The sequence below is a fragment of the Callionymus lyra genome, chromosome 18 (assembly GCF_982586985.1).
Source record: "Callionymus lyra chromosome 18, fCalLyr1.hap1.1, whole genome shotgun sequence".
Lineage (NCBI taxonomy): Eukaryota > Metazoa > Chordata > Actinopteri > Syngnathiformes > Callionymidae > Callionymus > Callionymus lyra.
In genome coordinates, this window is record NC_141835.1 from 2,991,693 (window position 1) to 3,015,053 (window position 23,361).

At 40.5% G+C, this 23,361-nt stretch overlaps 1 protein-coding gene across 1 annotated transcript in view; it reads right to left on the reverse strand.

Annotated features, from left to right (window-relative positions):
• Positions 1 to 23,361, reverse strand: part of LOC148060068 (ryanodine receptor 3) — a 149,429-nt gene that overhangs the window by 40,178 nt on the left and 85,890 nt on the right. The window contains 26 exon segments of the mRNA XM_087780003.1: positions 83 to 253; positions 1,756 to 1,848; positions 1,907 to 1,994; positions 2,699 to 2,939; positions 3,528 to 3,863; positions 3,918 to 4,048; positions 5,987 to 6,068; positions 6,229 to 6,467; positions 6,620 to 6,680; positions 8,318 to 8,367; positions 8,435 to 8,556; positions 8,620 to 8,687; positions 8,751 to 8,866; positions 8,930 to 9,050; positions 10,937 to 11,012; positions 11,101 to 11,172; positions 11,229 to 11,375; positions 12,706 to 12,795; positions 13,547 to 13,625; positions 13,695 to 13,858; positions 14,970 to 15,110; positions 15,177 to 15,267; positions 16,097 to 16,317; positions 16,386 to 16,555; positions 21,917 to 22,037; positions 22,102 to 22,454. Coding sequence (XP_087636129.1) covers positions 83 to 253; positions 1,756 to 1,848; positions 1,907 to 1,994; positions 2,699 to 2,939; positions 3,528 to 3,863; positions 3,918 to 4,048; positions 5,987 to 6,068; positions 6,229 to 6,467; positions 6,620 to 6,680; positions 8,318 to 8,367; positions 8,435 to 8,556; positions 8,620 to 8,687; positions 8,751 to 8,866; positions 8,930 to 9,050; positions 10,937 to 11,012; positions 11,101 to 11,172; positions 11,229 to 11,375; positions 12,706 to 12,795; positions 13,547 to 13,625; positions 13,695 to 13,858; positions 14,970 to 15,110; positions 15,177 to 15,267; positions 16,097 to 16,317; positions 16,386 to 16,555; positions 21,917 to 22,037; positions 22,102 to 22,454 — 3,644 coding nt within the window.

The following is a 23,361-nucleotide window of genomic DNA, read 5'->3' on the forward strand; positions in this document are numbered from 1 at the left end:
TTCTTGACAATTTCGAATCACTTCGTTAAGACCTAGTTATGAAAGTACTACTAAGGTCCTGTGATTCCACACAAGTTCTCACCAGGAGGTAGCGGGTCTTGGCCAGTGAGATGAGCTCCTGGTCTCCAGGCGTGCACATGTTGAGGCCGATGGGCAGCATCTTCTTCAGCGCCGCCACGATCAGAGACGTCTGGACGGAGTAGAACTCACCGCGTCTCTTCTTGTGTCTCCTCTCCTGGTCTTGACCGCCGGACTGAAGGGGTTCGAGTGAAGTCGTGAAACTTTGTTAAAAACCAACAAATCAAGCGCGACGGACGCACAATCAAACACATCCAAACACACCACAGACACAGTTGATCACACACGATACGACCGTCCTCCACCGAGTACAAATAAAGTTTCTTTGAAGAGTCCAAACATGAAGAAAAGACGACATGAACGTAAGAACCAGACTAAGAACTTCTCCACTCCACTGACCAAGAAACACAAGCCAAAGAGCGTCAGGTGACACACATGCACCGCATCACTCTACCTTTTCTTTAAACGACTGTCGGGGAAAAGAGGGGGGGGGGGGGGGTCGGGACAGGGTTAATGGGGTGATAAAGAGTGAACAGGCAGTGAAAATGTTAGCCTTGAAGACAACCACTTGTTTGAAGACCAATGAAAACATGACATTTCAATTGACTATTATCTCTATCCTTCTCTCTGTCCTGCGTGTGACGTCGACACACCACTAGGGGTCGTTAGAGAGCAGCTACATGCATGTTGACTCAGAATGGTCCAAGTATATCCAGCTGCAGAGGCAGAGGATTCAGACCCGTCGATTCAGACAGGAAGTGGGTTTAGACGAACGTTTGGGGCGTGGCCAATTCCGGAAGTGGCCTCAGACTAACTACGTTTTTTTTTTTATTTCTTGAAAGACTTTTCGAAGACAAAGATGGTGGAATTTGTACAAGACACAAAAATAAACATGACAATTGTTTTTAAATGTTTACTGTTATTTCATCTCATAAGGTTTTCACGTAGTTACATGACAAGTTATACGCTTTTTAAAATGTTTATTGTCATTTCATGTCAGAGTTTTTACGTACAATCTATAATGGTAAAAATAAACAAGTGAGTGAATAGTTCATAGCAATACAATAAGTACTTGTTTATGGTAACCCTTGCTGGAGGTCATAAACAACGAAAAACAAGAATGGAACGTGTCCCACCTGTATACACATATAGTTTTCAAAACATGTTGTTTTTTATTTAAGTCACACTACATAGCAGGTATCATTAGATCATCCATCATCTAACAGAAGTATCTTTAAGAGCTGTTTACTAACTAGTTGTGTTGATTTTAATTATAAATAAACTAAATACGTGTTGAACGTTCAACTAACTCCCCGTTTAATTACATTTAATCACAATATGAAAATCATGTTTATCATTTGAATGTGTTACAGATTAGTTTAAAAAACATGCTCAATAACAGGTATTTAAAAATGGCACTGTTTAAAAAAAAAATCACTCGTCTGAAACAACTTCCTGTCTGGATTGACGTTCCATCTGAAATGACCGGCTGCAGACCCTCGAATGGTTCCGTATTAACTGACTTAAATAATTGTCCATCATGTTGTTGAGGTTAAAAATGAATAAATATGACAAAAGAGTCGAGACCTTCTATGTTTTTATACATTTTCATACACATGTGACATGCGTTAACGTAGCAAACGTAGCAACTCAAACATCAACAAGAGTTTCTCCTACCTTGGACATCTTGGTCTTATTGTCTCCGGTCAGGAAGGAAAGGTTGTTGATCTCGTTCTGCACCACAAAGTTCTGCTCCTCTCGTTTGAAATTCTGGGGGAAAAGTCGGACGTAAACACGGGAAGGACGAAAATAAAGGCTTTACACTCACATGTGACTTGCACCAGAGGATGAAGATCTCAGCCACCATCTTGAAAAGTTCATTGGAGTCTGCGTCCGGCTCCTTTAGCCAGCGTGACCTGAAGAGGGTTGAAGAAACATTTAAAACACCAACCATCGTGTCCATCAATGTGGGGATAAAATGACTTTGTGTACTAAAACGGTCAAAACACGTCTTATACTTCGCTTCGTGGAGAGAGATGAACAATCAAGAGTGTTTCACGGGTCGTTTATTCGCCGCTTCAAGTCAAACAAAATACAAGCTTTACGATCGATCGGACACACTTTCTCCCGGCGACTGTACAGATCCATAGCCCCGGGCAGAAAAGGTCCCGATCTGTAGAAACATCGCTATATTTAAAGCAAATTTCCCGCCCAGGGGGTCGTCCTTTCCGGCCAAATGGTCCTTTCAAGTTCTCTGTGCCACCGACAGAGACATCCTAGTTTGTTTTCTTGTAATCTAATCATTCAAATGATCTCAGGAGGGGGTTATCTTCTCTTCCGTCTTCAGCCCCCCTTTTCCGGGTGTGTCTTGCTTCGTTCTTTGATCTACGATTTAAGGTGCGATTTGTAGATAAACAGATGTTTGAAATAACTGGTGTCTTATCTCTAATTCTGATCCAAGCTTGTCTCGAACCAAAGCTCTTAGATGAAGTCATTTATACTTTATATTTTGATTACCTTTTAGCAATAATTTAAGTATGGCGTACAGTATACGTATAGTGTATAATAATTTTAATCTAACAGTACAAACAATCACAGGAAACAGAACTTCTTCCCTCACCTGTTGTTGTCCACGTAGCGGATGAGCATGGGGTAGAAGGCGTAGAGATCCCGGCACAGGACGGCGAACTCGTCCAGGATGAGGAGCTCGGCCTCCTGCGTGTCTCCTTTACTGTCGGCCCTCAGCAGCTCCTCCTCGGTCACGACCTTCACCGTCTTCTTCTTCAGTTTGTCCAGCGTGGGCAGGAAGTGGCTCTTCAGCAGGTCTGCGCGGGCCTTGCTGATGATGGGCTGGACGTACACTGCACCGCGGGGGGGAAGTTTCAACGTCTGGAGCTAAATTACTAAACATTTTTACTAACTTTAAAACTCTAATGAATTCCTGAAACAAATGTATGAACTTTGAAACAAATAAAACATCTTCTGAGACACAATTTATATCAATAAATAAAATAATGAAAGTCCAAATATACTAAATACATATTTATATACACTGAAGCATTTTTACAAACCTTGACAAAAATGATGAATTCCTAAAACAAACGTATGAACTCCCTCTGTATGTCTTTATCTTTATCTTTAGACTTCGATTGTATCATCTTGTTCTTTCTCTTTATTTCTCTTTGTTCTTATTTTATTTTGATTTATTTGTATGAATAATTGCTGTATTGCTGTGTCTAATTGGAAAAAAACAATTTCCCGAAGAAGACCTTCTGAGGATCAATAAAGTTCTACCCAACTCTGAAACAAATTGACAATTTTCTGAGACAAATGTATTAACTCCAAAATAAAATAATATATATTATATATTTACAGTTTGTAAATGAGTTTTGTGGGCCACCGTACTGTAGGCCAGACTTATCTAAAGCTTTAAAAACACAGTCCAGTACCTGCGATTCTCTTCATCCACGAGGCCTCGTCGATGCCCAGGTTGTTGTTGAGGATCTTCAAGATGTTCCCCAGGATGACGCTGAGGTGTTCCGAGGTGACGGTGGTGCAGCAGACGCCTCCTCCTCCTCCCCCGCCGCCCCCCGCCTGGTTCTCCGGACCCCTCTCCCACCAGTACGACAGGTAGTTGCACAGCATGGGCAGAACCACCTCGATCACGTGCGGCATCTCCGTGTATCGAGCGCCGGACTCGGCCATGTCGTTGATGTCCTTGATCAGGCCGTCCAGGCGAGGCATCCCGGGACACATCTTCTCTACGGAGTCGCAGACGCCCAGACCTGGAATGAAGTCCGGTTTGAGGAGCGTCTATGACACGTGGTGGCGTCACTCACTGGATCTCTCGCGAGCGCTCTTGGTGTTGAAGACGGAGCAGGGGTTGAACATGTTGAGCAGCGGCTCCAGGAAGGCGACAGGGATCGCTCCGGCCAGAGTCGCCAGACACTGACCCAGAGCTGGCAGCTGCCTGCAGAGACACAACAACTTTAATAAGGTCGTCACCCACATAAACGCCTGGAGCGATGCTACGTTTGCCTCTAGCCGGAAATATAGAACTAACACTTGACTCTGGTGTTGTAGTATTTACAGACCACATGACTGTAGACGAAGTCGTAACTACTTTAATTTGTTTTCAAACCAAAATATGTCCAAACATCAGCTTTAAAAGCTGCTGTACTCACTGTATCCTCTCGTCCTCAGTCCTCATTAATGCTTTTGCTACGGAGGACGTAAAGAATTATGCCATCTAGAGGAAGGGAGTTTAATTGCAACACAAAAATGAACAAACACAGAGGTTTTGTGATAGTGTATTAACAAGTATATACAGTATGTGTAGTATTGTCCAGTACTTGACTCTGGTGTTTTGATAGTGTAGTAACAAGTACATTAGGGTAGCATTGTCAAGTACTTGACTCTGGTGTTGTGATAGTGTAGTAACAAGTATATATATGTGTAGTATTGTCCAGTACTTGATTCTGGTGTTGTGATAGTGTAGTTACAAGTATATATGTGTAGTATTGTCCAGTACTTGATTCTGGTGTTGTGATAGTGTAGTTACAAGTATATATGTGTAGTATTGTCCAGTACTTGACTCTGGTGTTGTGATAGTGTAGTTACAAGTATATATGTGTAGTTTTGTCGAGTACTTGACTCTGGTGTTGTGATAGTGTAGTAACAAGTATATATGTGTAGTTTTGTCCAGTACTTGACTCTGGTGTTGTAATAGTGTAGTAACAAGTATATATGTGTAGTATTGTCCAGTACTTGACTCTGGTGTTGTGATAGTGTAGTTACAAGTATATATGTGTAGTTTTGTCGAGTACTTGACTCTGGTGTTGTGATAGTGTAGTAACAAGTATATATGTGTAGTATTGTCCAGTACTTGACTCTGGTGTTGTGATAGTGTAGTAACAAGTATATATGTGTAGTATTGTCCAGTACTCGACTCTGGTGTTGTGATAGTGTAGTAACAAGTATATAGTTATAGTATTGTCCAGTACTTGACTCTGGTGTTGTGATAGTGTGGTAACAAGTATATATGTGTAGTATTGTCCAGTACTTGACTCTGGTGTTGTGATAGTGTAGTAACAAGTATATATGTGTAGTATTGTCCAGTACTTGACTCTGGTGTTGTGATAGTGTAGTAACAAGTATATATGTGTAGTATTGTCCAGTACTTGACTCTGGTGTTGTGATAGTGTAGTAACAAGTATATATGTGTAGTATTGTCCAGTACTTGACTCTGGTGTTGTGATAGTGTAGTAACAAGTATATATGTGTAGTATTGTCCAGTACTTGACTCTGGTGTTGTGATAGTGTAGTAACAAGTATATATGTGTAGTATTGTCCAGTACTTGACTCTGTTTTCAAACCAAAATATGTCCAAACATCAGCTTTAAAAGCTGCTGGACTCACTGTATCCTCTCATCCTCAGTCATCGGCGGGATCAAATTAAATTCTTCCTTTAGCTGCGGAGGACGTAATGACTGCTGCCATCTAGAGGTCGGCAGTTTATTTGCCACAAAAACATGAGCAAATACTGTGAATATTTTCATGTTATATATATTTTGTATTTTATCTGCGTCGGCCAACAGTGTTGATATGATGGTTCAGGCAGGAAATGATTGATAAAAGTAAAGTAAGACTGTGAATTATCTAATTAATTAAGTAAAGCATTTTAAGAAGTTAAATGACTTTAAATCAATAACATAAGTTATTGTAATGAAACTCATCTCTCTGTGATGACCTTCTCACTTCACTTCTTTACAACAGTTGACTTCTAAACACCATCTGTTTTCATCGACACACGTCTGATCCAATCAAATATCTTCCAGCTCCACTCGATGGGCGGGGCTTATCATGAAGGAAGCAGCTGATTGGTTGACGTTTTGAACCTGGAACTCACCTTTCCACGTAGATGTTCTTCCCGGTGCCGAGAGCGAACAGGCTGGTGAGGACGCGGTAGCAGGACACCTGGACGTCGTCCACTGGAAGAGAAGGATCACGGATGAGGGTCAGCGGAGAGACCCGGGTCGAGGGTCAGCGGAGAGACCCGGGTCGAGGGTCAGCGGAGAGACCCGGGTCGAGGGTCAGCGGAGAGACCCGGGTCGAGGGTCAGCGGAGAGACCGGGGTCGAGGGTCACTCACGCAGCAGGTCGACGCCGAAGTGGTGCTGAGTGATGTGTTCGAACAGCGCCGTCAGGATGGGCAGCAGCGCCACCGTGGTGTAGTTGATGTTCTGAGACACGCCCTTCATCTGCGAGCGCGAGTGCGTGAACTTCCCCAGCTTCAGGTTCTCCAAGGTCTTCTCCAGATCCTCCGCCGCGTTCTCGAAGAAGGTCCTGAGACCGAGTCTCACCTGCTCCGATCCGGACTTCATCACGGTTCTGTTGGACCCACACCTCGTTCTGTCAGCAGCTCAAACACTTTTAATGCAGTCGGACGTTTTCAAACAAACTGAGACATGAAGTTTCATTTGTACAATAATAACATCAACACCAACTACAAACTCTAGAAGATGTTGAACAGAAACACACACCTGGTGTCCAGAGTGTGAGCCAGGATGTGCAAACAGCTGACCATCGTCGTGGAGTCACTTCCTGTTGTGTCACAAACAACACATTTGATCCAGAAATACACACACAAACACAAACACAAACTAAAAAAAAACACCCATAGACAGACACGGACAGAAACGCATACAAATGAACAAAAAAAAAACACAAAAACATTCAGACAAAACTACACATATAGAAACACACACACAAATAACATAGATAGACACGAACATACTCACGCAAAAACCACACAAAACACATGATTATACACACATAGAAATGCACAATAACACACATGAGAAGAAAAAACATATACACACATACACACAGATAACCAACTCACACTCAAAGACACAAACACATGAACATACACAAATGCATGAACAAAATCACACCCATGCACACATACGCCTAAACACACAAACAGACAAAGTAACACATACACACACCGAAACACAAAAAAAAAACATTCAGACAAACACACACACACAAACAAAAACACACACACAAACATATACACAAAGACACAAACAAAAACAAACACACAGAGACACAAACAGACACACAAAGACACAAACAAAAACAAACGCACAGAGACACAAAGACACAAACATAAACAAACACACGGAGAGACGAACACACACACAAAAAAACACGCACAAACAGACCCTCAGACAAACACACACAAACAGTAACAGACACAAAAACACACACAAAGACAAACAAAAACAAACACACAGAGACACAAACAGACACCCAAAGACAAAACATATACACAAAGACACAAACAAAAACAAACGCACAGAGACACAAACAGACACACAAACAAAAACACATGCAAACAGACACACAAAGACACAAACAAAAACAGACACTCAGAGACACAAACAGACACACATACAAACAGACACACAAACAAAAACACACACAAAGACACAAACAAAAACAAACACTCAGAGACACAAACAGACACACATACAAACAGACACACAAACAAAAACACACACAAAGACACAAACAAAAACAAACACTCAGAGACACAAACAGACACACATACAAACAGACACACAAAGACACAAACAAAAACAAACACTCAGAGACACAAACAGACACACAAACAAAAACACACACAAACAGGCACACAAAGACACAAACAAAAACAAACACACAAACAGACACCCAAAGACAAAACATATACACAAAGACACAAACAAAAACAAACACACAGAGACACAAACAGACACACATACAAACAGACACACAAAGACACAAACAAAAACAAACACTCAGAGACACAAACAGACACACAAAGACACAAACAAAAACAAACACACAGAGACACAAACAGACACACATACAAACAGACACACAAAGACACAAACAAAAACAAACACTCAGAGACACAAACAGACACACATACAAACAGACACACAAACAAAAACACACACAAAGACACAAACAAAAACAAACACTCAGAGACACAAACAGACACACATACAAACAGACACACAAAGACACAAACAAAAACAAACACACAGAGACACAAACAGACACACATACAAACAGACACACAAACAAAAACAAACAGTCAGAGACACAAACAGACACACATACAAACAGACACACAAAGACACACACAAACACTCAGACAGACACTCGCGGACACACAACCCTCTCACCAAAGAGTGAGATCCTGTGTCGCACCAGAGCTGCCAGTTTACAGAAGAGGCTGCAGGAGTGAAGGTCAGAGAAGTTCAGAGAAGTTTGACCTCGTGAAGAATCATTCCTGCTCAGACCTGGTGACCATCTCCTTCTCCTTGTTGGAGGCGTAACCACTGCTGCTCAGGTTCTTGCTGGGCGACGACAGGAAGTAGAGGCAGTGGTTCTTGAAGTACTGGTCGATGAGAGGCAGCAGGACCTGCAGAGAAGAGCAACATTGTCCTCTAAACAGGAAGTGGATCTTCACCTGGAGTCCACTTACTTTGGCGAAGAACTTGATCTCCTGCTCGTGCGGCGACCTGTCGGTTTTCCCACTGGCTGCCATGGCCTCTGAACCAAGAGAAGGATCGTCAGATGGAGAACATTTTAAGTTCTTCTACGAGATGTTCTGACCCAAGTGTGCGATGAAGTCCTGGGCCTGGTCCACATACTTCAGCAGCTTCTTGAGGAACTTATACGCAAATCTTTTCTCCATGGACGAGGTGTCATGGTCCATCTCCTTCAGACCTCTGCGAGATCCACCTCATCAACACCAGAACCTCAGGTGATCAGAAGAAGAAGCCAAGACTCACCTGGTGACGCTGAAGCCGCTGATCTGCAGGAAACGAAACAGATCCAGAGCCTTGTCTCGGTCTCTGGACTTCTCTTTGGCCGTCAGCGTCTCGTACGGCACCAGCAGAGGGTGTGTACCTCCTGCAACAACACAACTGTGTGAGTCACAGAGGCCATGATACCAGGTACATTAACACACACATGCACACACAAATAGACACAAACACACACAACTAGACATACAGATACGCAAACATAAACAAACATGCACATATACATACACATATATAAACAAAGCTCAAATATGCACATACACACAAATAAAGAACAAACGCACAAAGAGATATAAAGAAAAACTCAAGATATGCACTCGCACACAAATGTATACACACAAACAAAAATAAACAGATTCACACACAACTATAAACACACACACACACACATAGATAAAAACAAACAACAGAGATATGAACAAAACACACAGGAACACAAATACAAACTAACAAATATAAACACACACAAAGTTACTTAATGACCACACAGACACACACACAAATATAAACGCATACAAATACAAACAAACAAATATCAACGCACACGACGTCACTGAATGACCACACAGACGCATACACACGAATATAAACACACACAGATTCACACACAGAGAAGCACACACGCATAGATAAAAACAAACAACAGAGATATGCACAAAACACACAGGTACATTATAAACACAAAAATACAAACTAAGGAATATAAACACAAACAAAGTTACTTAATGACCACACACACACACAAATACAAACAAACAAACAGATATTAACACACACAGCGTCACTGAATGAACAAACACAAATACAAACAAAGAAATATCAACACACACAGCATTACTGAATTAACAAACACAAACATAAACACACAAACATAAAAACACGCACAAATACAAACAAACAGATATAAACACACACAGCATCACTGAATGAACAAACACAAACATAAACACACACACAAATACAAACAAACAGATATAAACACACACAGCATCACTGAATGAACACACACAAACATAAACACACAAACATAAAAACACACACAAATACAAACAAACAGATATAAACACACACAGCATCACTGAATGAACACACACAAACATAAACACACAAACATAAAAACACACACAAATACAAACAAACAGATATAAACACACACAGCATCACTGAATGAACACACACAAACATAAACACACAAACATAAAAACACACACAAATACAAACAAACAGATATAAACACACACAGCATCACTGAATGAACAAACACACACAAATACAAACAAACAGATATAAACACACACAGCATCACTGAATGAACAAACACAAACATAAAAACACACACAAATACAAACAAACAGATATAAACACACACAGCATCACTGAATGAACAAACACAAACATAAACACAAATACAAACAAAGAAATATCAACACACACAGCATTACTGAATGAACAAACACAAACATAAAAACACACACAAATACAAACAAACAGATATAAACACACACAGCATCACTGAATGAACAAACACAAACATAAACACAAATACAAACAAAGAAATATCAACACACACAGCATTACTGAATGAACAAACACAAACATAAAAACACACACAAATACAAACAAACAGATATAAACACACACAGCATCACTGAATGAACACACACAAACATAAACACAAACACAAACAAACAGATATAAACACACACATCATCACTGAATGAACACACACAAACATAAACACAAACACAAATACAAACAAACAGATATAAACACACACAGCATCACTGAATGAACACACACAAACATAAAAACACACACAAATACAAACAAACAGATATAAACACACACAGCATCATTGAATGAACAAACACAAACATAAAAACACACACAAATACAAACAAACAGATATAAACACACACAGCATCACTGAATGAACACACACAAACATAAACACACACACATATAAACACAAACCTCGGCTTCCAAGCTCACTCTTCTTCTTCTTGGCCCAGATGTTGTGATGATTCTCCGCCAGCAGCTCCACCATCATCTGAGGCGAGAAGATCATCAGGGCGTCGAACCCTCGACCCTCGACCCTCGACCCTCGACCTCGACCCTCAGGTACGACGATCACTCACCTGGCCTTCTTTGGACAGAACCACGTTGCTGATGTCCACCGGACTGGGACTGAAGCCGTTGGCCTGCAGGGACTGTAAAGACAACGTGACGATAGAAACAAAGCGACTCCACGAAGGTCGACGCACACCTGAGTTATGTGTGAGATCTTGCGCATCTTCTCGTTCTCTCTCTGCAGAGACACGTTCTCTCCATCCTTCACCCGATCCACGCTCCAGCCCATGGCCTGCATGCTCTTCAGCGCCTCCCTCGCAGGCCACCTGTACGTCTCCTTCTCCTGCCGCACAAACACAGTGAGGAGCGTCTCTATCGCACACAAATGTATACACACAAACAAACATAAACACACACACAGATTCACACACAACTATAAACACACAGGAACACAGGTACGTTATTAACACACAAATACAAACTAACAAATATAAACACACAGATTCACACACAACTATAAACACACACACACAGATAAAAACAAACAACAGCGATATGAACAAAACACACAGGAACACAGGTACGTTATAAACACACAAATACAAACTAACAAATATAAACACACACTACTTCACTGAATGAACACACAGATACATATACACAAATATAAACACACACACAAATACAAACAAACAAACAAACAAATATCAACACACACACAGCGTCACTGAATGAACACACAGACACATACGCACGAATATAAACACACACAAATACAAGTGTGTTTTTGTGTGTGTTACCGTTTGTGTTTGTGTGTTTGTCTGAGTATTTTTTTGTGTGTTTGTTTTTGTGTGTGCATGTTTGTCTGAGTGTCTGTTTGTGTGTTTGTTTTTGTTTGTGTCTTTGTGTATATGTGTGTCTGTTTTTGTCTCTGTGTGTTTGTTTTTGTTTGTGTCTTTGTGTGTCTGTTTGTGTGTGTCTGTTTGTGACTCTGTGTGTTTGTTTGTGTCTTTGTGTGTCTGTTTGTGTCTGTGTGTTTGTTTTTGTTTGTGTCTGTTCGTGTCTCTGTGTGTTTGTTTTTGTTTGTGTCTGTTTGTCTGAGTGTCTGTTTGTGTGTTTGTTTTTGTTTGTGTCTTTGTGTATATGTGTGTCTGTTTTTGTCTCTGTGTGTTTGTTTTTGTTTGTGTCTTTGTGTGTCTGTTTGTGTCTCTGTGTCTTTGTTTTTGTTTGTGTCTTTATGTGTCTGTTCGTGTCTCTGTGTGTTTGTTTTTGTTTGTGTCTTTGTGTGTCTGTTTGTGTCTCTGTGTCTTTGTTTTTGTTTGAGTCTGTGTGTGTCTGTTCGTGTCTCTGTGTGTTTGTTTTTGTTTGTGTCTCTGTGTGTTTGTTTTTGTTTGTGTCTGTTCGTGTCTCTGTGTGTTTGTTTTTGTTTGTGTCTTTGTGTGTCTGTTCGTGTCTCTGTGTGTTTGTTTTTCTTTGTGTCTTTGTGTGTCTGTTTGTGTCTCTGTGTGTTTGTTTTTGTATGTGTCTTTGTGTGTCTGTTTGTGTCTCTGTGTGTTTGTTTGTGTCTCTGTGTCTCTGTGTGTTTGTTTGTGTCTCTGTGTGTTTGTTTGTGTCTCTGTGTGTTTGTGTCTGTGTGTGTTTGTGTGTGTGTCCTCGTGGTCTCCTGTCGATACCTTCTCCGTCAGAGCTTTGTAGGTTCTGAGCTGAGTGTGTGTCTTCATCTTCTCGTCGACACACTCGCCGAACCTCCAGCCGAGCAACACCTGCAGAGAAACACTGTGTAACTGTTGTGTGACAAAAGATGCTTCACTTGTGTTTACGTTTATATCAGTTGCATCTGAATAATGATTTAATTTAATATTTCTGTGAAATGTATTTCATTAATTTGGTTATTTAAAGTTTGAATTAATTTTAAAATTAATTGAATATATTCTATGAATTGTGTTTACACAGTTTGATATTCTAATACCAATAATTGATTTCCTAAATTAGATATTTAAATCCAATATAAAATGTTGGTATAATAGTCAGACATTACCAGACGAGCACCGATCTACTGATCGCACTTTTAGCCAATAGTGAAGCTTAGAGTAATTCATCGATTTAAATCATTTCTATATTAAAGGTTGAAGTATTTTTTTAGTTGTAATAATGGAATTTAAAAAATTGAATATTTTCCAAATGAATGATTAATTTTGATATTTAGTCATGCATCACATGATCGTCTGCATTTCACACGATTGGCTGAAAGTTAGATCAAGGAGCTCGGTGCTCTGTTGGTCATGTCTGGTGGAAATATTATATTATATTATATATTTATTATATTATACTATTATATATTGAATTTAAAAGACTACGAATTCAAAAATATAGAATTTGGAAAATGTATTTTTGAATTATTATAATAACAATATCAAACAGATTGGATTTTACAATCAATTATAAAAAAAAATCATAATTTAACCTTTTTTTAATATATATATATATATTTTAAATGCATTAAAACAACTCCACCTTCTCCGCCGACCACTTCTCGTGGCAGTACTCGGAGTACTTGTTGACAAAGTGCTCCATCTTGTCCGTCAGAGCGACGCTGCCACAGAAGATCACGTGATCAACCACATGCGCAGGAATCGAAGGCAGGTCAAAGGTCAACATTTACTTGGCGGTGCTGATGGGTTTGGGGTCAAAGTTCCCCTGAGCGTCGACCGACGCCAGCTTCTCCACGGCGGCGCCGCTGCTCACGTCCACGTAGTCGGGCGGCAGCGCCCCGGAGATGGCGCTCAGACACGGCATGGCCATCTTGAAGAGCTCCTGGTCGTACTTCTGAGGAGACCAACGCAAACATCATCCTGGACTTTCAGGAGAAGCTCCGTTTGAAACAAGATGCAGTCGTTCATTAGGATTCGAGCGGCTTGTCTGGGACGTTAATGAAGAATTCTTGGGCGAGTTTAAGGAGCCGCTGCAGGCCTCCTGATCGATGAGGGCCGTCCAGGTATTGATGTTCTGGGGCCGGCCTCCTGGTGAGGTTTGCATTTAGCCAGATGTGCTGAGTCTAGACATCTGTGTTACAATTACATCTCCACGCTCCGGCACTAATGGACCTGCAGGACACACTGATCTCAAATGCTTTATTATTCATGGTCCGGACATCGCTTTAAAAGACGTCGTGGACCAGATGCCGGTGAACCCGGTGGATCTGCCAGAACATTTGTTTTCACGATGGATTCAAACCAGCGAAACCTCCTGATGTTTGACATTATTGAACCGTTTTCTTAAGAAATTAATGTAAATATCAAGCGTTTCAACATCTATACGAGTCACCAGGCTCCCAGATCACATGACCAAAACACTCACGTCTCATTGGTCAACAGCATCTGCGTCACTTGCAGGCATGAAAATATTATTATATTATTCATATTATATCATTTTTTAATGTCCCCTGCCTCTCGCCCTGTCACACTGGGACAGGCTCCAGTCTCCTGTCACCCCGGTAAGGGATAAAGCGATAGAAAAATAACGAATGAATGAATATAATAAATATTATTGACGTGTCTAAACGTTTATTATTTGATATCCATGTAACTGTTTACACATGTAGTCATTGTCATCCATGAGATATATAAATATATTTATATATAAGAGATAATAACCCTCCACTCTTAAACATCCTATGCTAAATTTTAATATTGTTTTGATTGTTTAAGCGCTTTGTGACCCTGGTCTCGAAAAGCGCTATATAAATAAATATTACTTACTTACTTACTAAATTTGAATATCATTATGAGTTGTTGTTTGTTTTTAACCGCACTACTGTACTTCTATGTTCTCCACGGACCAATCCTTCCACGTTATTTCTTCTTCTCCTCCGTCTTCATCTGTGGAATCCTACGATGATCCACGATGGTTTCATCTGAGCTGCTTCAAAGGCTCTCACCCTCTGAGACAGCGAGTCAAAGACGCCCCAGAAGATCTTCTTGGTGAGCAGGAGCTCGTCCTCCGACGCCGTGCCGTAGCTTCCCCAGCCAGAGGGGAGGCAGTAATACTTCCAGTTCTGCTCGTAGTGATTGGTCAGCAGCTGCAGGGAGAGGAGCACGTGGCGGGGTCAGGGGTCATCGTTTCGACTTCACAAAGGAAGCCTCACCCTGAGAGGCATCTTGCAATATTCCGTCAGCAGAGGCACGTCGAAGACCAGGCGGTGCAGGAGCTGCTGCAGCATCGAGGGCCGCAGGTGCCTGAGAGAACAGATCAGATTCAAAGAAGATTAAAACTCTTTCTTATCTACACGCAGGTCTCAGAACCACACAGAGCACCTAGAAGGTACACATTATCTGAATTCATTATGTTCTGAAAACCTCCCGCTTTAAATTAAATCGCTTGTTTTTTCACTTGTTTAAATTGACAACTTTTATTTAAAATTGCAACATTGACCTCCTTGACCTGAACAGCTCTCATAATGCTTTGCCGCCCAGCCAACCGATCACAGCTTGCAGCGACCAATCAGATATTACTCAATCGAGCCGTGTGTAGAAAGGCATCATGGGAGAGTTCAGGGTCACCAAAAGTGAGGTGGCTGATCAGATGATACACGTGTTTGATGTCCTTGACTGGAGCTTCATGCAATGTTTTTACACCATCTTGTAAAAAAGTACCACGTGTTCAGGTCGCTGAAGGTGTGAGAACCTTCTCTGCAAAGAGACACTTTCTTCCATGGTTCAATAAAAAGGAGACCCGTCAGTATCAAAGTCATCTTCATGCACGAGGAAACATCTCATGCTGCGAAGAACACCTCGTGTTGTTGGAGGCAATAGAAGAAAACAAATTAAAGAGTCAGTTTTAAAGGAAAAAAAAACAAAAACATAATTGAAAGGTTGGTTCAATAGAACCATATCTGTGTCTAATTGGAAACAAACAATTTCCTGAAGGAGATCCTGAGGGATCCATAAAGTTCTACCGAACCTAGAAAATGTAATTCTACTCAGAAACAGACAAATGTCATTTGCATCTCAGTGTGAAACACGTTGTTCTTCTCAAGGAAAACATCCAAAGGTCTTCAAGCCATACCTGCAGACGGCGAGCAGACACTCCTCGATGGCGTCTCTCTGGGCCTTGGTGAGCGAGCGACCCTTGGACAGGCGGTAGACGGTGTGCAGCGTGGAGTCCATGAGGCCGGCGTGGTGCTCGGTGCCGGCGAAGAGAGGAGCACACCTGGTGAGCAGAGGCAGCATGGCCGAGCCGATGTAGCGGTTCATGGCCAGGGCCGTCTCGGTCGTGCACAGACCCTCCTGAGGACCAGGTGGATTCCTTCATTGGTCAGTTGTTAACCATCAGAAGATCAAAAGTCTGGACTCACAGTGTCCAGGGAGTTGGCCGCCCTGAGGTCGGGGAGGAAACCCACTTCCAGCAGGTGCAGCATGAAGCTCTGATCCTCGATGCCGTACACCCTGTCCAGGAACAGCACCATGGGGGCCTTGTGGTCCGGACAGAAACTGGCGGACATGTCCGGCTCCGGTACTGAACCGTCTGAGGAATCCAAGGACAAACGTGTTTTTTAATTGGGATGTTGTTGCTTTTCTAGAATAGTTGGACTTTATAATTCAAATATATAAATAAATAATAGTGTATTACTTGATCATGTGCTTCTACGTCGTCACATGATCGTCTGCACGTCATATGATTGGCTGAAATCAAGGAGCTTCGTAATCGTTTTTTTTAATTGAATTCAAAAGACTACAAATTAAAAATATTGAGTTTAGAACATTGATTTTTATTTTATTATTATATTATTATTATTAGTATAACAAAATATATGTTTTAAACAAATAATTTGTGTTAAGAATATTCCATTTTTAAAAATAAAATTATTTAAATAAAAAAATAAATCAACCTTTTAAGATAGAAATGAATGAATTGAATTATTTTAAAAAGTAATCAATGTATAGGAAAAGTTTCAATAAAAAAAAAAAAGTACATTTTAAATTAAACCATTCAATACTTCCATTGCTTCTAATATAATTCCATACATTTATAGACTTTCAAATTTTTTTTTTTTATAATTTTTGAATGATTATAGTTAGAATATCAAAGTGTAAACAAAATTCATTAACTTTCATTCATTTCATTATCATTAAATATGTGTTAATTAAATTATTAAAAAAACGTAACAGTTCAATATAGAAAATATACATTTCAATTATAAAAACAGTAATAATTAAATGTTTAAAGTAAAAAGATAATATACTAAGATAATATAGATACATAACCATCCAACAGCCTGACTGCAGTTCTTTACTTCCATAAACAGGTGCAGTACTATTGTGAAGCAGTACTATTGTGAAGCAGAACTATTGTGAAGCAGTACTAGTGTGAAGCAGTACTATTGTGAAGCAGTACTATTGTGAAGCAGTACTATTGTGAAGCAGAACTATTGTGAAGCAGTACTATTGTGAAGCAGTACTATTGTGAAGCAGTACTATTGTGAAGCAGAAATATTGTGAAGCAGTACTATTGTGAAGCAGTACTATTGTGAAGCAGAAATATTGTGAAGCAGTACTATTGTGAAGCAGTACTATTGTGAAGCAGTACTATTGTGAAGCAGAAATATTGTGAAGCAGTACTATTGTGAAGCAGTACTATTGTGAAGCAGAAATATTGTGAAGCAGTACTATTGTGAAGCAGTACTATTGTGAAGCAGTACTATTGTGAAGCAGAACTATTGTGAAGCAGTACTATTGTGAAGCAGTACTATTGTGAAGCAGAACTATTGTGAAGCAGTACTATTGTGAAGCAGTACTATTGTGAAGCAGTACTATTGTGAAGCAGTACTATTGTGAAGCAGAACTATTGTGAAGCAGAAATATTGTGAAGCAGTACTATTGTGAAGCAGTACTATTGTGAAGCAGTACTATTGTGAAGCAGAACTATTGTGAAGCAGAACTATTGTGAAGCAGTACTATTGTGAAGCAGTACTATTGTGAAGCAGTACTATTGTGAAGCCGTACTATTGTGAAGCAGAACTATTGTGAAGCAGTACTATTGTGAAGCAGTACTATTGTGAAGCCGTACTATTGTGAAGCAGTACTATTGTGAAGCAGAACTATTGTGAAGCAGTACTATTGTGAAGCAGTACTATTGTGAAGCAGAACTATTGTGAAGCAGTACTATTGTGAAGCAGAACTATTGTGAAGCAGTACTATTGTGAAGCAGTACTATTGTGAAGCAGTACTATTGTGAAGCAGTACAATTGTGAAGCAGAAATATTGTGAAGCAGTACTATTGTGAAACAGTACTATTGTGAAGCAGAAATATTGTGAAGCAGTACTATTGTGAAGCAGTACTATTGTGAAGCAGTACTATTGTGAAGCAGTACTATTGTGAAGCAGTACTATTGTGAAGCAGTACTATTGTGAAGCAGTACTATTGTGAAGCAGAAATATTGTGAAGCAGTACTATTGTGAAGCAGAAATATTGTGAAGCAGTACTATTGTGAAGAAGTACTATTGTGAAGCAGTACTATTGTGAAGCAGAACTATTGTGAAGCAGTACTATTTCGAAGCAGTACTATTGTGAAGCAGAACTATTGTGAAGCAGTACTATTGTGAAGCAGTACTATTGTGAAGCAATACTATTGTGAAGCAGAACTATTGTGAAGCAGTACTATTGTGAAGCAGTACTATTGTGAAGCAGTACTATTGTGAAGCAGTACTATTGTGAAGCAGAACTATTGTGAAGCAGAAATATTGTGAAGCAGTACTATTGTGAAGCAGTACTATTGTGAAGCAGTACTATTGTGAAGCAGAACTATTGTGAAGCAGAACTATTGTGAAGCAGTACTATTGTGAAGCAGTACTATTGTGAAGCAGTACTATTGTGAAGCAGTACTATTGTGAAGCCGTACTATTGTGAAGCAGTACTATTGTGAAGCCGTACTATTGTGAAGCAGTACTATTGTGAAGCAGAACTATTGTGAAGCAGTACTATTGTGAAGCAGTACTATTGTGAAGCAGTACTATTGTGAAGCAGAACTATTGTGAAGCAGAAATATTGTGAAGCAGTACTATTGTGAAGCAGTACTATTGTGAAGCAGTACTATTGTGAAGCAGAACTATTGTGAAGCAGAACTATTGTGAAGCAGTACTATTGTGAAGCAGTACTATTGTGAAGCAGTACTATTGTGAAGCAGTACTATTGTGAAGCAGTACTATTGTGAAGCCGTACTATTGTGAAGCAGTACTATTGTGAAGCCGTACTATTGTGAAGCAGTACTATTGTGAAGCAGAACTATTGTGAAGCAGTACTATTGTGAAGCAGTACTATTGTGAAGCAGAACTATTGTGAAGCCGTACTATTGTGAAGCAGTACTATTGTGAAGCAGTACTATTGTGAAGCAGTACTATTGTGAAGCAGTACTATTGTGAAGCCGTACTATTGTGAAGCAGTACTATTGTGAAGCAGTACTATTGTGAAGCCGTACTATTGTGAAGCAGTACTATTGTGAAGCAGTACTATTGTGAAGCAGTACTATTGTGAAGCAGTACTATTGTGAATCAGTACTATTGTGAAGCCGTACTATTGTGAAGCAGTACTATTGTGAAGCAGTACTATTGTGAAGCCGTACTATTGTGAAGCCGTACTATTGTGAAGCAGTACTATTGTGAAGCCGTACTATTGTGAAGCCGTACTATTGTGAAGCAGTACTATTGTGAAGCAGTACTATTGTGAAGCAGTACTATTGTGAAGCAGAACTATTGTGAAGCAGTACTATTGTGAAGCAGTACTATTGTGAAGCAGTACCATTGTGAAGCAGTACTATTGTGAAGCAGTACTATTGTGAAGCAGTACTATTGTGAAGCAGTACTATTGTGAAGCAGTACCATTGTGAAGCAGTACTATTGTGAAGCAGTACTATTGTGAAGCAGTACTATTGTGAAGCAGTACTATTGTGAAACAGTACTATTGTGAAGCCGTACTATTGTGAAGCAGTTCTATTGTGAAGCAGTACTATTGTGAAGCAGAACTATTGTGAAGCAGTACTATTGTGAAGCAGTACTATTGTGAAGCAGAGCTATTGTGAAGCAGTACTATTGTGAAGCAGTACTATTGTGAAGCAGAACTATTGTGAAGCAGTACTATTGTGAAGCAGTACTATTGTGAAGCAGTACTATTGTGAAGCAGTACTATTGTGAAGCAGAACTATTGTGAAGCAGTACTATTGTGAAGCAGTACTATTGTGAAGCCGTACTATTGTGAAGCCGTACTATTGTGAAGCAGTACTATTGTGAAGCAGTACTATTGTGAAGCCGTACTATTGTGAAGCAGTACTATTGTGAAGCAGTACTATTGTGAAGCCGTACTATTGTGAAGCAGTACTATTGTGAAGCAGAACTATTGTGAAGCAGTACTATTGTGAAGCAGTACTATTGTGAAGCAGTACTATTGTGAAGCAGAACTATTGTGAAGCAGTACTATTGTGAAGCAGAACTATTGTGAAGCAGTACTATTGTGAAGCAGTACTATTGTGAAGCAGAACTATTGTGAAGAAGAACTATTGTGAAGCAGTACTATTGTGAAGCAGAACTATTGTGAAGCAGTACTATTGTGAAGCAGAACTATTGTGAAGAAGAACTATTGTGAAGCAGTACTATTGTGAAGCCGTACTATTGTGAAGCAGTACTATTGTGAAGCAGTACTATTGTGAAGCAGAACTATTGTGAAGCAGTACTATTGTGAAGCAGTACTATTGTGAAGCAGAACTATTGTGAAGCAGAACTATTGTGAAGCAGTACTATTGTGAAGCAGAACTATTGTGAAGCAGTACTATTGTGAAGCAGAACTATTGTGAAGCAGAACTATTGTGAAGCAGTACTATTGTGAAGCAGTACTATTGTGAAGCAGTACTATTGTGAAGCAGTACTATTGTGAAGCAGAACTATTGTGAAGCAGAACTATTGTGAAGCAGAACTATTGTGAAGCAGCACTATTGTGAAGCAGTACTATTGTGAAGCAGTACTATTGTGAAGCAGTACTATTGTGAAGCAGTACTATTGTGAAGCAGAACTATTGTGAAGCAGTACTATTGTGAAGCCGTACTATTGTGAAGCAGAACTATTGTGAAGCAGTACTATTGTGAAGCAGTACTATTGTGAAGCAGTACTATTGTGAAGCAGAACTATTGTGAAGCAGTACTATTGTGAACCAGAACTATTGTGAAGCAGTACTATTGTGAAGCAGAACTATTGTGAAGCCGTACTATTGTGAAGCAGTACTATTGTGAAGCAGTACTATTGTGAAGCAGTACTATTGTGAAGCAGAACTATTGTGAAGCAGTACTATTGTGAAGCAGTACTATTGTGAAGCAGTACTATTGTGAAGCAGAACTATTGTGAAGCAGTACTATTGTGAAGCAGTAGTATTGTGAAGCAGTAGTATTGTGAAGCAGTACTATTGTGAAGCAGTACTATTGTGAAGCAGAACTATTGTGAAGCAGTACTATTGTGAAGCAGAACTATTGTGAAGCAGTACTATTGTGAAGCAGTACTATTGTGAAGCAGAACTATTGTGAAGCAGTACTATTGTGAAGCAGTACTATTGTGAAGCAGTACTATTGTGAAGCAGTACTATTGTGAAGCAGTACTATTGTGAAGCAGAACTATTGTGAAGCAGTACTATTGTGAAGCAGAACTATTGTGAAGCAGTACTATTGTGAAGCAGTACTATTGTGAAGCAGTACTATTGTAAAGCAGTACTATTGTGAAGCAGTACCATTGTGAAGCAGTACTACTGTGAAGCAGTACTACTGTGAAGCAGTACCATTGTGAAGCAGTACTATTGTGAAGCAGTACTATTGTGAAGCAGTACAATAGAAGTACTCGTGACGACTGTTACCTTTGTTGACGGCGGGCATCTTGAGTGGAATGCTGATGATGCCGACCAGATCTTCTGTGGGGACCAGAGATCGCAGGATGGCACGAATCCGTAGAGCTTCACCTTTGCCTTTGTTGATGAGCTGGTGACGGAGAGAAGACGACATCAACGCTCGCCGCTCGACCCGCGGCCGGCAGGAAACGTACGTGCATCTCCGGAGCGCAGCGTCCCAGCAGGTCGATGAGCGCCGAGTAGAAGGACATGATGGCGTTGCCCATGTGGACCACCTCCTCCTCGTCGTCGCCTTCCGTGGAGCTGAGGCGAGAAGATGAAGATGAAGACGAGGGTGAAGCTGCTTCGTCACGGACTCACATGTCGGAGCTGAACCCGTGGACGGAGCCCGGGAGGTCCAGGGCGGGGGTCTCGGAGATTTTGATGGCCTCCTTCATGGCCGCCAGCAGGCCGTTCCCTCCCTCCCCCCGCAGGGCGGGTCCGAAGCACTCGGGCCGGCGAATGAGCAGCTTCACCACAACGCTGGAGTTTTCCTCGACGCTCTCACCTGGTGAAGACATCAGTAGCTTCACTGGACCGTGTCATTCAATTGCAACATGGAGATGTCGACTATATGAGGTCATTATCATACTTTTGAAACATTCAAAGAAATACTTCATCTCCTTAAAACAGAAGTTTTATGACTGATCATGTAGAATGTCATACAAGAATCCTGAGCCGCTCTAGTAGAAGAACTCACATTTCTCCTTCAAACTCTTCACTGGCTGCTCTAGTAGAAGAACTCACATTTCTCCTTCAAACTCTTCACTGGCTGCCAGTTTCTTTCAGGATCATTTTAAAATTCTGGTTCTTACTTTCAGATCTATTCATGGTCAGACCTTCCATCAGTGATCTGATCCAGACTTACACTCCAGCTCGGGCTCTGAGGTCTGTGGAACAGAATCTACTGATGGTTCCTGAACTTCAGGACCAGAGGAGAGAAATCCTTCCAGACTGTTGCTCCTAAGCTTTGGAACCATCTCTGTGTTTGATGATCTACTGACTCCTTCAAGAAACATCTGTGTTTGATGATCTACTGACTCCTTCAAGAAACATCTGTGTTTGATGATCTACTGACTCCTTCAAGAAACATCTGTGTTTGATGATCTACTGACTCCTTCAAGAAACATCTGTGTTTGATGATCTACTGACTCCTTCAAGAAACATCTGTGTTTGATGATCTACTGACTCCTTCAAGAAACATCTGTGTTTGATGATCTACTGACTCCTTCAAGAAACATCTGTGTTTGATGATCTACTGACTCCTTCAAGAAACATCTGTGTTTGATGATCTACTGACTCCTTCAAGAAACATGTGTGTTTGATGATCTACTGACTCCTTCAAGAAACATCTGTGTTTGATGATCTACTGACTCCTTCAAGAAACATGTGTGTTTGATGATCTACTGACTCCT